At 40.1% G+C, this 15,703-nt stretch overlaps 1 protein-coding gene across 1 annotated transcript; it reads right to left on the reverse strand.

Annotated features, from left to right (window-relative positions):
* Positions 1-425: 425 nt before the first annotated feature.
* Positions 426-15,165, reverse strand: LOC311188698 (Y+L amino acid transporter 2-like; the record flags this gene model as incomplete). The annotated part of the gene is made up of 9 exons (XM_084260185.1): positions 426-517; positions 932-1,115; positions 2,935-3,084; positions 4,429-4,525; positions 5,203-5,306; positions 6,049-6,172; positions 7,136-7,280; positions 10,412-10,537; positions 14,664-15,165. The coding sequence occupies 9 exons, from the start codon at positions 15,163-15,165 to the stop codon at positions 426-428; spliced, it is 1,524 nt and encodes a 507-aa protein (XP_084116311.1).
* Between the last annotated feature and the right edge of the window lie 538 nt (positions 15,166-15,703).

The following is a 15,703-nucleotide window of genomic DNA, read 5'->3' on the forward strand; positions in this document are numbered from 1 at the left end:
ATTATATTTTTAGAAGTATACTGTGGCTTCTACTTCCTAGCTTAGCTCTTGAATCTTGTAAGTATGTGGTCTGCCTTTTGTTATATTTATTAATGTATTTGTTAGGATTATGACTACACCTAATCCTTCTTAATATGATTTTGCAATTAATCTAATATTTAGAACTTTACTAATAGATGTTTGTTCATACAGTGTTTTATAGTTTGAAAGTGTTATATGATAGCTCACTATTAACAAACAGATTTTTTTAAAAAGTCCTGTAAAACAGTGTTTTATAAAACAAGCATGAGTTAACAGACATAAAACTGATGGATAGTACAGTGGCTGGTGTTTTAGTATAACTGAACACATGGGGAAATCTTCAGATGATACAAATTGCTCCAGATATGATATGTCAAGGCACAACTCTCAATATCTAGACATGTCTATTTACTCTTAGCTGCTGTAGGTTCCATGTCTGCGTCCAAGTCTGACAGAGCACAGTAGAAGAGCATCTGAATGTATTTTGTTGTTGTAGCTGTAATACATAGCAAAAAAGTGTGAGACAAATTATAATATAGCCGAGACAAATATATGGATTTGGGGGATTTGAAAGCACTACACAGATACTAGGAAAGTCTTTAAACACCTTAATCAGTTGGATTCATCGCGTTACATACATGGCTTTTATTGAGCCAACATACTGAAATGGCTCAACACCACAAATAAAAGATAACTATATTATCTCCACATATGGGACAGTTTTGTAGAGGTATGTGTGGATTTGTTCTCAGGACCATGCGATGAAGCAAAGAATCGCTGGTGTGCTGTATACAACCATCCAGCAAAACTTTATAAAGAAAAAAGATTCCAGCAAAAAATATTTTTTCTTTCTTCAGACCAAGTATTCAAGATTTTGGCATTTTACCTAGGTCAAGATGACATTGCTTACCAGAGAGCCACTGTAGGCATTTAGGTCGTTTTTCAACTGGCAGGTAGACTCCTAAATAATACGCAGGAATGCCTGAGAGAGCAATACCAACGCCAATGAGGGAATTGATTGTATCACTGTAGAGAGGAACTATGACCAGAAAGAGGGAACATAAACAGTATACTATAGGGAAGAAGAGGTTAAGCTGTGGAGACAAAAAAAAAAAATCAAAAATTTATTAAAAGATGTAGCAAATAGTCTATTGCAAAAATGTCAGGCTTTGCAGATTAAAGTTAAGACATGTCAATAATAAAGATATAGCTATTGACTACATGAATGCTACATGCTGATCTTTTACCTGCCTACAGTCAGTACTGTTTGCTAGCTTCTGTGTACACTGTTGAGAACCTCTTCTCTGGCACACACCCAAGTATCTGACTATTTTGTTGCTTTCAGGCCTGTGCAAGCTCAATTCCTTTCCAATTAGTAAGAGATCAGTCTTTGAAAGCAGTACTTTAAAACTGAGCCATAATAGGTAGTTTTCCCTCTAACTTCAATGGCAAACTTCTCATTGTAATTTTGATTGGGAACTAGCTCAGCTAGACTGCAAATTACGGTGTCGATGCTACAGAACTAATGGAATGATTTACAACCATTTTTCCTGGGCACTTAGCAAATATACCACAAATAAGGAAACTTGCAATAACCTCTTTATGGATTTGTTTTTCACTAAAATATTTTTCACTGGCTGTAGTAGTAGGCCTTCTCAAGAGTCTAACAGCTGACCTTTGAATACTAGCTGAAAATCCTGAGAGCTTTCTGGTATAAATACTTTATAAAGGTTAAAAATGTGAGTTGATGAGAATCAAATGCAACATTTCAGAAAAGGGAGAATGCATGAGGAGTTGTGACACTGACAAAGCTGGCAAATGCTTATAGGAATTAAAGAGTCATTATCTGTAATCTGACTGTAATCCTTGTTTTAGTACAGTCAGCAAAACTGCCAAAAAGACAAGATTTAATCTCTATCTTCCATGTAGGGAGATGAAGCATGAATATGCTTCAGGAAAAATGAGTCTGCTATGGAAGACTGGAAACTTTTCTAGCAGCAGGTGCTTAGGATATTTCATGCCTTTGGTTTGAACCATCTAATTTTTATATTCAGGATTTTACACTTAAATGAAAAAAGTTATGTGGTAAAAATGGCGCTGGAAGTTAGGGGAAGAGAGTCTAGGTTGGGTGTTAATTTGGATTTCTCATAATTTTTACTGTATCCCTGCAGGGTTGAAATACAGGTCATGGAGCCAACAGAGTGCAGTGAAACAGGAGCCAGTGAATGTTTTTGTGCCTGGGGGAAGCTGCACATTTCTGACCATGGATCCTTGACAATCACTGGATTAAAACTAGAAACAAGTTTTCAGCCTGTTTTGTTTCTGTGCAGTTTCTCTCTCCTAACTGACAGCCAGATGCTCTTCTACAGTCAGTTATTAAACTTGCATTTTACTGTCTGTGACCACTATGCAAGGGTAAGGAACAATCAAAATATATATGGCTATTCAAGCTTTTGAAGTTCTGTATTAGTAGAATTTTGGATTTTGGAGGGATTTTGCTCGATTTGTTAAATTGTGTAATTTTCATCAGTCATAACCTCTCTGGAGCCCTCATCACTAGTTCTACTGAGATCCACTGTGAACAATACACAAAGGAGTAGTTCCAGGATGGCCTAAGAACCCCAGGCATGTATTTATTCCTTATTTTGAAAATGAGATGGTTATAAAGCTAATGAAAAGAAAAATAAATGACAAATATAATTTCAACCTCACAGCAGAAGGACCAGAACAGATGTTCTTGTGTAAACTCAAATGGGCTTTGCTCCTTCATTTCTTGTCTTGTATGTGGAAAGGATTTCTACAGCTAATAAACAGCCTATAACATAACTGGTAAGGTTATGGTCGTGGTATTAAGAATCAAATAAAAACATGCATTAGCTGGCTTTTAGGGCTTGTTTTTTCTCATTTACTTACTTTAATAGGCCGTGGTCTATGCGGCTGAGTATATCTCAAATATATTAGTCCTGCAATAGACAGACCCACAAAGAGCCAGTAGTTGAAGCAGTAGTAATTAATGAGGAGGAAAACATCTTCCACAAGGAGATAAAGCAAAGTCATTAAGCCCTAGAGATAATGAAAAAAAGAAGTATTTTTAATGTGAAAATAAAGACATGTCTTATAAAATAAAGAGGTAATAAACATATAAAAAGTCTTTTTCCAATACATTTGTCGGGACTTAGGAGATCGGGTCCTCGCAAGAAAGATGTGCTTAAAATTCTGAGAAATCTGCAGATAAGCTCTGTAAAACATGTGTGTATCCCTCCCTTAAACACATCAGTGAGACAATCACATTTGGCTGAAGACATGTTGGGTTTGTGAAGTTAAGTTTCAGCACCAGCAGGAAACGCTCCTAATCAGGACAGAGAAGGAGCCCCAGACTCTACTGCACTATGGAGAAGGCTACTGAGGGGGTCTCTGCAGGCTTTCTGCTCTTCTGGTTGGCTTCATTTTGAAAAGAGACTTTTACTTTAGTTTCACTGCTGGAGGCTCTCACAGACCACTCATACATTGGCACCACCAGAGTAAATTCTCTGGTACGCAGGTATGCTACACTGCCGGCATGGAAAGGCCTAAAATACCAGGAATTTAATGTTTGTTTTAAGAGATGAGCAGAAAATATTCTCCTGTGAAAACTGTGAATGGTGATGTACTAAGGAAGTATACCTCATTTTTCTGGTACAAACAGAATCCCTCTGAGAAGAGTATTAATGATGAGATTATAACTTTTAGTATATTATTTCATGCCAAACAGGGCTGGTATGACAGTCTGTTCATAAACCATATCTAACACTGGGCAATGGAAGATGCCAGGTAAAATATATGCTGAAATAAGCAGCAGTGAAATGCTTTGGAATGATTCCACCTTCTCTGAGCACATCCTCCCCCTTATTTTAATCTGTTAGATTTATGGATTATTTATTAAAATTATTTGCACTAATTCTATGCCTTGATTTCATGTCACAAGATTTATTTCTATAGTGACAGCAAGCAGAAAAAAGGCTGTAGGAATTTAAGTGCTTTGTTACTCCTGCTATAACCCGAGTCCTAGAAAATAAGACTGTGACAGGGTCTGAGAGATGTCCCTGCCATATTCTTCTCCAGTGACACTCCAAAACCTCATATAAACACTTAAACAACTTCTGTCTTTACTGTTACATATTTAGCTATTCTCTATTTTCTATGTAATGCTATTGTACTTACAACTCGCTAATTTTGTTCAGAGAGCAAGAACGTGAATCAAGCTATTCTCTTTCCACTGAAAAAAACCTCAAATGGTTGGTTTTGTTGGACAACATAACACCACCATCATCCTCAATGAGTTTTAGAAGTTGTGGGCATTTGAGCAAGACGTCTCCAGTACAGGAGAATCCCAGGAGAAAGCTGGCATGGGGCAAGGCTGTCACTTACATTGAAGAGGAGAGCAGGGACTGGTGTGAAGCACTTTATATGAATCAAGCTCAGACTGTCAGGGAGGTGTCCTTCCCTGGCCCCAACATAAAAAAGCCTGAGAAAAAAAAGAATAAGAAAATTCAACTGATGAGCCAAGGAATAGCTTGTTGCTTTCTGACAAAGGCAACATTCTTCTATCACCGTTGTAAATGCTGCTCTCCTCTCAAGTGGCTTTAGTTCATCAGTTGGTGCTGATCATAAGAAGACATGTCACATCATAACAATTCTTACATCATAAATGAACAATTTGACATGGCAAAAATTAACTGTGTCACTTTCATAATGCAGTAGTAAAGAGTGCTGACTCATTCAATCACAGAATCACAGAATAGTTTGGGTCAGAAGAGACCTTAGAGATCATCTTGTTCCAACCTCCCTGCCATGGGCAGGGACACCCTCCACAAGCCCAGGTTGCCCAAAGCCCCATCCAACCTGGCCTTGAACACTGCCAGGGAGGGGGCAACCACAGTATCTTTGGGCTACCTGTGCCAGGGCCTCACCACCCTCACAGTGAAAAACTTCCTTATGTCTAGTCTAAATCTACTCTCTTCCAATTTATAGGCATTACCTCTTGTCTTGTCGTTACAGGCCCTTGTAAAAGGTCCTTCTCCAGCATTCCTATAGGCCCCCATCAGGTACTGGAAGGCTGCTATAAGGTCCCCCCCAGAGCCTTCTCTATTAATAACATATGATTCCTTTTCCATTATTTAAAATAAATCTTATATTTCATACCTAGATGCTGCAATTATTGATGAGTTTAAGCCACTATAGCAAGACATGGCCACTGCTATAGGAATTATCCACTTAGCGTAGCTAAGGGTTTCATCGCCAAATGTCTGTAACAGAGAAAGAAAGTAACAGTGAGGCCCGTTACCTTAAGCACATGGAAAATGCTGAGAAACTCTCGTGAAAATGCCCCAGCCCAAATACAGTGTCATAGCCCAAACCTTCTTATAACACCTGATAATGACTTGGGAAATTAGATTTGGAAAAACTGATCAGTATGAAAATAAAAATGGCAGATACTTCAAAAGAAACAAATAAATAAACTTCTAACCCGAGATCAAGTGAAGGAGGTAACAGAAGATGCATTGGCTTTAGTGTATTCTGATGACTGTAGTAATCCAGCAATTATAATTGTACCTTTATATAAAATACAGTGTAAGGTTTTAAAAAGCACTTACACTGTACATTTTTGGGATGAAAATATTTCTGTGTTCTTGCAGCATTAAACATTACACACTGTACATTAGAATGATAGCAAAACAAACTGGTTCTTAAACCACCCAGATGTTCCACAGCTCTTTCTCTGACTGGCCCTGGCTTCATCTTCTACAATGAAGTACTGTTAGGAGCAGGATTTACAGACCAAGTAAGATATTACAAGATCAGATTTACTGGATACGTTCTTCTAATATACAGGTACTCCTCCATGAAAATAAAGTTTAAAACACAGCAATAGTGTCGGGCATGGAAATATTTCAGTTGTTTTGCTAAGTACGTTACATTGCTACATGAGATTTTTCTGCAGTCTCATCCATACAGTAATTTTTATGTTGATCATTTTATACAACTTACCACAGCCACTGCATCACTTGTGAGGAGAGCTGACATGTCCAACACTACATAGTATGCTATATTAGTCAACAAGTAAATAACAGTTACAATAGGCATTGAAATTGCAATAGAAATAGGTAGATTCCTGCAAAAGGAAAATGGCAAAATTATTTCATGTTCTTTAATTGCATAATATTTAAATAGAAGATTGTTCCTAAATTCAAAGACTCATAAATGGATACCTCCATCATTTTGTAATTGTGGGGTTACAAAATAATGTGCATCTATGTGTGGAATGATTCCATAAGCAGCTAAATTGGCTGCTTGTGGGTCTGTTACAAGTTTTCGAGAAAAAAATGTACACTTATACCTGTAAATTTTATGTAGTCTCTTTTATATGAAGCAATTTAAAAGAGCACTGAAGCAATGAGATTTAAATGCACACTTAGGTGTTTTCTTGTTCAAACCGTTTTTTCCCTGACTCACGACCTATGCATGTCCCAAAACAAGGTGGACTATATCAGTCCGAGTAGGTGAGGCACACAACTCCCACACAGCTGACATCCCTACAGATGGGAGGAGATGATCTTTCAGTGCTACTGTGAAGTTTTTATTTATTTTTTACTTAACTTTTCATCTTTCGCAAAATTAAGTATTTTGCCCATAAACAGTAATGCTGAAGATCACATGATAAAAACACTCATAAAATTGACACAGCCTTACTCTACTGTTGGCACATCCAGTCCTGGAAAAATAAAATAATTGTTCTGTCTGACTGAAAAGAAGCAGGGAATTTTAGAGGACTAGATGGACCCATGCTTTCCCCTGCTTTTAGCAGGGTTTTGTTCTCCTCCTCTAAAAATTCTGGTCTGTTGTGTAAGGTGTAAAATATGCAGACAAGTGATTTATTAGTGTGATGCAATTGGTGAGTGAGAACAATAATCAGAAACAGTTCTCATACTTAATCATCCTTTTGAAAAGAAGAAGGTTTTTACAGAGAAAATAGTTTGAAGGATTTCCAACCGGAAACAAAACCAGAGCAGCTTGTTCTGCCATCACCTGTCTTACCAGGGTGCTACAGCAATTCAAAGGAAAAGCAGGCGTTTACCTTTCAGGATTCTGCATTTCCTCGGTAACATAGTTGAGTGTGTCCCATCCCGAGTAGGAGAAGAGGGCAGAGTAGAGAGCCAGTGCGATCATCCCTGGGTTTGTTGCTGAGCCCTTGAATGGAGCTCTCAGGTTTTCTGTTTCCCCTGTACAAACAGCAGGTGCTGACTGCCTGTCACATTTCAAGGATTACAACGCAGAATGACACTACACTAAAACTCAGCTAACCCAAAAGAAATAAACCCCCACCTCACCCAGGTTTCATTACTATTTCCAAAAGTGCACAGCTTATATTTTCACTTGACAGATAGGAAAGTTTCAGTCAGATGTTCAGAGAGCTACGCTTGTACAGGGACACAGCAGAAGGTGTTTTCTTGTGTTTGTTATTTGGATGTGACTTGTGCTATTTTACCAGAATTCATCACTACCCAGTCTCCAGGCAGCGCTGCCCAGCCTACTGAAGGAAGAAGCCCTGTGCTGTGCCCTGTCAGCCAGGCAGAGGCACTTGAGAAACTCGATTTCAGTTCCTGAATCTGTCTCACATTTCTTCCTCTTATCTGTGCTTTTGTTTTCACCAGATGAACTGGTGGCCACTGGAGGGGGAACTGCTGGAGGCATGGTTCTCAGTGAGATGCTCTGCACCACAAGGGTGTTCCCAAAAAGAAGAGAGGAGACTTGAAAAATCTTTCCTTTCAGAATTTTCCTCTAGTTTAGCTCAATTGGTTGAGACGTCAACCTGCAGAGCGCTGCAAAAGAGATGAAATGTGAATGAAACTTTAGGAGCTTTCACTGCAAAGCTGGAAAGGGGAAGAAAGGCCTTACTGAGTATGCAGAAGGAAAGACAACTTTCTAATATAAATGGAAGTGGGTTAAGTATTAAGGAAGACAGAAATATCCTGAAATTTCTGTTAAGGAAGAAAGTAAGGTCTTTGTAAAATGAAAGAACTTCACCCTGTGGTTAAACTGAGGAGTGTGTAGATACCACAAAAGCAATTTGGTCTTTGAGAAGTGGTAACTACCAGGACACTGTTTGGACCAAGGAAGGTGAGGCTACAAGATGCACACACACATTGGGGAAGAAAATCATTGGAAGGAAAAAACAAGAAAAATCCAAAAGGGAGAAGAAAAAGCTGCTTTTTTTTTACTAACAACAGCTCATATTCAAAATCAGATACACTCAGAGCATTTTAAAACAAAAGGCAAATCTGAGCTCATCAGAAGGAATACGGCAGAGCCAAAATGTTGTAACTGATCTTACGAAGACAGCTGCTGAGTTTAAAGGAGTGCATTGACCCAATCATAGCTTCCTCCAGAAAGTCTACATCATTCCCAGTCCTTTTGGTATTTAAGTGCTCGGTTCTGCTTAAAAAGAGTTACTGCTACCTCAGCATTTTGTGTTCCTCACAATTCTGTTTCCTTTCCACCTTTACTCTCCCTGACCCCATGGAGCAGCACATAGGAACTGGGATGGGCTCTAAGGCTGCAGGCATGGAGGGAATGGCCCCTGGGGCAAACTGCAAGGGGGCAGTTGCATGCCACCAAGCGAGTTCACAGTTTTGAAGGGATGGGTAAATTTGTGACTGTGGGGACAGGGCAAAGCTGCTATGGGGATGACATTATGGACTCACACCTTTGGAAAACAGCAGCAGCTTTGAGGGGAACTACTCCTTCAAATAACTGTGGCTCTTAAGCAACGCTTTTCCTCTGTGTCTCCTGGTCCTGCCCTCAGGATTGGGTTTGTTTGTTAGGGTTTCTTCAGACTTGAACAAACCAGTGACAACTGACATGCATGCTAAACAAAAAAGCTCTCTTTATGTCTGGCGTAGCTTTAAAATGTAACAGCTGATGCAAGGGTAGCCAAGGAAAGAAGGTGGCCAACAAACATGGAGAACCAAGCAGCCTCATTAGGTTTTATAAGCTAGTTTCACAGCAGGAGAAAAAGACAATTCCTAAACAGAAGTGGGAACCATTTTTACTTCAGCTGAATAAAGGCACAATGGCTATTTAAGAATTTCATGGGAAAAGAAAATGAAGAAACCTTAGTAACTAAGCAACAGAGCTAGAGTTGGAAGAGACTTCACTGTACCAGAGGTCCAAATTAATAAGATCAAATCAATTCTCACATGCAAAGATCAGAGGTAGCATCAGAATAAACTAGTCTGCAGCTTGTCAGTGTATTCAGTTCAGTCCAGTGTGGGGCAGTAACAGGAGGTTGTTGAGGAGGATTGTAAAAGTGCTCAAGGGACTTGCAACTGTGATGTAGAAATAGACGTATATCATACTAACCGTTGTTTAGTTTTGTATGCTCCACAAGTGCAACATCTGTGTTCTGATAACAGAGACCTGTGATAGACTCAGAGGAAGCCTATAGGACACACTTGAGATTCCTGCCCTGCTCTGGGAGAGACCAAAGCACAATGATAAACTACACCCACAGGAATCCCTGATATCCAGGGGAAAGCAGCAGGTTCAAAAACTCTCTAGCAAGGAAGGACCGAGCTCTGTGGTGCATGTGCCCCTGCTTGTGTGCCTCTGCCCACGTGCTGTTCCGGAGATTCCCCCCTTCCTGAGGTAACGAAAATAAATTTACTCTTTGCATTGCATCCACGGTTCTGTGACTGTTCCAGCGTCCTGCCTGTGTCAGCACACACACGCAGCTACTGCTGATACAAGGTGGCTCATCTGTCCTGTGATCTCTTACGAGGCACGGTGATTCACAGGCCTGTGCTATTACAGCCTCCTCCCTTGTTTTCAGGAACAAGCATACCCTCTCCCCAGTGAAGGAAAGGATGAGTTCCTCCATTGCCGATCCTCTCCCTCGCAGAGCATAGTGGTGGCACTGCCATGGATAGGTCAGGGAGAGCAGGAGGCGAGGAGTGATACAGAAGACATGGCAGGCAGCTTCTGCTGTACTGTCCTGTCGTAGGACAAGCAGCAACACCTGCCTTTAACAAGCATGAATCAGAGACACTGAGGCTGACTTTAAACTAGTGAGCACTCAACTGATGTTAATTCAGCTGCTATTTGCTATTCAGGCTGAGCAATGCAGAACTTGGCAAGTGTTGGTTTTGCCACGCTAAGATTAGAAGAATAATTAAACCCCCATTGCTTAACAAGCCATAACATTCCTCTGATCTTCCTATGGCAGGCAGGTTTTTTTCCCAGAATAAACAACACTTCATTTGTAAGTTTTAAAGAGTCTGATCTTCCTACACAGATTTTGAAACTCAAATAGGGTTCATCTTTGGGAATTTAAGTAAATTAAAATAATTCTTACCTTTACCAATTTTGTAAAGACCAACAGATATCACCAAGATAAGAGCCATAACTTTTGCATATGTGAAAATATCTTGTACACGGGTTCCCCACTTCACATTAACGCAATTAATAAATGTTAAGGAACCTGCAGAGAAAAAAAATGTGTATGAGAAGAGCATTGTATGTTTTACATCACTTCACGCATATTTCAAATCCATCCTTCTAGATACCAACCCTCTTTCACGGAATAAAATAGAATCAAATCTCACCCTTTCAGGAGGTTTATTAAAATAAATCAAGTGCCTAGTTGAAAGTTCACACAATGGCTTTCTGAAGGATACTGCTTTGCTGACAGTAGGTAAGACAAAACACATCAGCTTTTGAATTTTAGGACTAACTCCTGCTTCTTTTAAATAATCTTTAAATTTTATTAAAGTCTATGGAGTTGCTCACATGCAGAAGGTGAGATTTCTTTCTACCTTTTATTTGAATTCAAGTTTTTCCCAAAGTTCTCCATGCTGGTTTGAGCTCCAGTCTATGTACAGAGTAAGAGTAGTTTCTGCACTGAATAGTTTGGACAAGGTACTGAGTTGAGCGAGGCCAGCATTCTCTGTGCCATTCTCCACGTTACTCTGTGCCCATGTCTTAGAAGCTGTCTTTCACACATTGAGCTTGAGTCTGAAGATTACAGAAGTACTCATAGAGTTATCTCAAGCCTCAATTTTGACAGAATTTGATAGAAATAACAGAGCAGTTGGTTAGAGAAAGTAGGTGGGGTAAACCTTTTCTCTTTTACTACTTCTGCCATATCTTTGCATTCAGTTTTGTTGAGAAGTTAAACCCCAATGAGCAGATAAAGTGCTGTGGCAAGTGATGCTGCCTGGCCATTCAGCCAGGGGCCAAGCTGCATGCCCATCTCCTCTCACTCGACCACACATATGTGGTATCATGGGTAACTTATCTCTCTTGCAACTCCATAATTAAAACCAGAAATAGATGAGGAAAGATAAGGGCATGCATTGGTACTAGGTATGAAGCCCAGCTGTTGGAGAAGAGATCAGGACAAATGCAGCATGGGAGGTCCAGAGTGCTCTCAAGCATGGATCGGAATGGGCTGTTTCTTCTCTAGCAGTCCTGTCAGTCTTTCCTTTTGCTTCTTTGACCAACCTATAATCTACACTTCAGTTTTGAAAGGAAGAAAAAAGGTTTTGTAGTTCTTAAAATGAAAACCATTTTGAAACCTTTCAATATAGTAAGGAAATCAGCACCCAACCACACATGCTCAAAGAACTTCTTGCCTTCATTATCACGAGTGTCTCTGAGTATTTGACAGTATCATGCCAGCTGGTAAGGTAATAATAGACCCCTTAACAGGAGCAGGATCTGATTAGCCCCTGCTATTTCCTATTAGTACACAGTGTCATGCAATGGGGACAGAGTTTTGTTTTTATTCTGGTATTAAAAAAGCCCACAACAGATGACATAATGATTGTTCATGCCTAATGTCAGGTTTGAATATAATTTCAAACATGTCTGTAAATAACGACTTTCATAAACTTTGGTCTGGTAAAGGAAGAAGGGGTGGAGGGATTGACCTCTGCATCAAGAAATGGATAGTGTGGAGTTGTCTCAGAAGAAAAGCCACAAGCAGACTGAAAACTTATGGATAAGAATCAGACACAGAGGTTACATAGGGAACCTTATGGTTGGTGCTTACTACAGGCCACCTGATCAAGGGGAGCCCATTGATGAAACCACGTTATTGCAGCTACGAGGAGCACTTGCAGGCTCTTGTCCTGCTGGGGTACTTCAACCACCCCAATGTCTGCTGGAAAAGTACCACAGTGAGCTGTAGGCAAACCAGAAAACTCCTAGAATGCACTGAGGATAACTTCTTAAGCCAGGTAATAGGCTGGCTTAATAATAATAATCCCTACCAGAGGGAATGTGATACTGGACCTGATGGTTACCAACACATGTGAGCTAGTCAGGGATGTCAAGACTAAGGGCAGCCTAGGTTGCAGTGATCAGATACTGGTGCATTTTGCAGTCCTGAGGGATAGGGGTCAGGCAAAACTAAAGTCAGGATGCTGAATTTTAGGAAAGAACCCTTCCAGCTGTTCAAGGGGTTACCCAATAGGTTCCCCTGGGAAACTGCCTTCTGGGACAAAGGAGGAGAATAGAGCTGTCAGATTTGGATGAGGGGACAGAGTGTACCCTCAGTAAATCTGCTGATGATACAAAACTGAGAGGAGTGGCTGACACACCAGAAGGCTGTGCTGCCATTCAGTGAGATCTGGACAGACTAGAGAACTGAGTGAAGAGGAACCTAATGAAGTTCAGCAAGGGCAAGTGTAGGGTCCTGCAGCTAGGGAAGAATAATCCCAGACACAAGTATAGTTTAGTTGTTGATTTGCTGGCAAGGAGCACTACAGAGAAGGACCTGGGAGTCCTGGTGGACACCCACTTAAGTTAGCAATATGCCGTCATGGCCAAGAAGGCCAATGGTATCCTGGGGTGCATTAAGAGGAGTGTGGTCAGCAGACCAAGGGAGGTTATCCTGCCCCCCCAACTCTGCACTGGAAGGCCACATCTGGAATATTGTGTCCAGTTTTGGGCTCCCCAGTTCAAGAAAGACAGGCAACTACTGGAGAGGGTCCAGTGGAGGGCCACAAACATGATTAAGCCCATGATGTTCTGATCATGGAACAGATCCTCCTAGAAGCTATGTTAAGGCACATGGTGGACAGGAAGGTGATTCAAGACAGTCAGCATGGTTTCACCAAGGGTAAGTTCTGCCTGACCAATCTGGTGGCCTTCTATGACGGAGTGACTAGAGTGACTACCTCAGTGGAAAAGGGAAGAGCTACAGAAGTTGTCTATCTGGACTTCTGTAAGGCCTTTGACACAATTTCCCCACAATGTAAATTTCTTTCTGTAAATTTCTTAAATTAAAGGTAATGGGATCTTGACATGAAATTCCCAGTAAATTCTACTAAATATATAGATTTAAATAAGTTCTCTCCACCCTTTTGGTGAAGTTCCAGTTAAATCCCTGCTGCTGAACCTCATCAAATTGTACAAGTAATAAATTTGCTATCTGACACTGCTAAATTGCATATCAAAGTTAATATAATAAACTGTAATTTTCCCAGCAATCTGAGTTGTTACTCAAAACACTTGACATGAGTGTCATAAGCCTAGTCAGTGGTGAGGCAACTAATTGGCTGTATGAGAAAGCAGGAGCTGTCAGTCACACCTGGGGCATCAGCTCAGATATCAGAGGTACCAGAGCACAAAGTTGATTCACATCAAGACTACAGGAAGAATAACTTCACAGAAAGTGAAGCCTTAGAGAAATGCCAGCATTTGAAGACTACTCTCAAGTGTTGGGGCCTTATGAGGTGCATCTAGAATGCTGGGGAAATAAATTTTGATCTAATAAATAACTGCTTTCCTGTGCAAGTGGAGAAGTTAATCTGCTAAGTCATTTGGACTGCTGAGTAGTCATCATGGTCTTAAGTTAAACCATGAAGCCTTTTTCAGAAGTGAAATTCCTCTGCGCCACAGTGGCAAGAGTCAGGGCTACAGAGAAACACATCTTCATAATTGCTAGTATACATTATATTATCTTAAAAGTGCTTACCCTTTTAGAAGTTTTTCTTGAGTTGTACAATTTAAGCCATGTTTAAAAGGTCATGCTATTGCACAGCCCCAAAGAAACACGTACCCTAGACTTGACAAATCCATGTTTATAAGGACAAGAATTTGAGCACAATCCATCTGGTGGAGATTTGTAATCCTTATCCCCGTGTTCACCTAAGACATACAGTCATGATGAAGTCAACTCTATGGAATGTTTGTACATTACACGATGTCTCTAGAGACAACACTCATATTAGGCAGAGTATTTTTAATTCCATATGAATTTTAAGATTTTTGTTCAGTTTTTGTGACTTGTGAGAAATAGGGGAGAAAGAGCATGGGCCAAATATGTGCTGCCAACTAGGCTAACAATCCATAATGATATATATATATCTTTAATCAGCAGTCATAGTTTTCCCCAGCCAAATTTTTGTAATTCTCTCCCCTCTAATAGTCCCCAGCCCCAAATAAAATCTATCTGAATAAGAGAGTATTGGTTCCTAAGAACATGTTTTAGAGAGACAATAATTGTTTTCACAGAAGGTGAAGGGATAGAAATTCACAAAAGTCTCTCTGGGCATCTACAATTGTGGTTCTTAACTTGGAGGAATAATAATGTTACTTACATATACAGGCAGCTGCAATCAACCTGACTGCATCATATGGCGGCTCACAATGTGGAAAGATCGGTTGAACGATATAGTTAGCAAACGTGATTGCTATCACTGCTTGAGTTGTTGGTTCAATAATTAGCAAGGAAGACCAGAGTCTGATGAAGGCCACAAAGGCACCAAATGCTTCCAGGATATAAGCATAACTGGCTCCAGATTTAACTATGGATGTTCCCAATTCAGCATAGCACAACGCTCCGAACAGTGAAAACATTCCACCGAGTGCCCAGATGACTAGAGAGAGTCCATAGGAAGCACTGTACATTAAAACACCTCTGGGTGACACAAATATCCCAGAGCCAATCATGTTCCCTACAATTAGAGAAACTCCATTTAGTAATGTGATTTCTTTCTTCATCCGCATTTTTTCACTTCTCTCTGCCATATCGTCCATTTCAGCTTTTCCATTCTTAGTTCTGGATTTTTTATTGCAGCTTATTCGCCAGGGAGCTGGCATCCTCACCGATCATTACCTGAAAACAAGAGGAGAGAACATCTTTTGTAACACACATGGCATCAGAGACACGGATAAGATAATTAGCATACAAGGCGTAAACGGCACAAAGAACAACTATTTTGCTTGCTTTTCTCTTTCAGTCCAGGAACCACATACCAGGGAATTGTCTTAGCTTTCACTGTTCTGTACATTTTTAATAGATAACACGTGAGGCCGCTGTCTTCAGTTACAGATGCTGAAGTTTTTGTGAACTCGGTACTCTTGTATTATTTACCTTGAATCACAATTCTATGCTATGTTATTGAAGTTATCTTAGGGAAGAAGGAGACGCTGTGCCCCTGGAAACATGTTCTAACGCAGCTGGAGTGTCCCCTACAGGTATAGCTCTCCCTAAACTTTGTTCTCACTCTTTATTTCACTATCATTTGTTTCATCACATTCATCTGAAAATTATATGCACAAATGTTGAAGCGTGTACAGCTCAAGAAAAAAGGGAGAAAAAACCCTACAAAAACTCTAGCCTCTGGTTAATGTCAAT

This window comes from Gallinula chloropus (genome assembly GCF_964237585.1).
Source record: "Gallinula chloropus genome assembly, chromosome: 2".
NCBI classification, from domain to species: Eukaryota; Metazoa; Chordata; class Aves; order Gruiformes; family Rallidae; genus Gallinula; species Gallinula chloropus.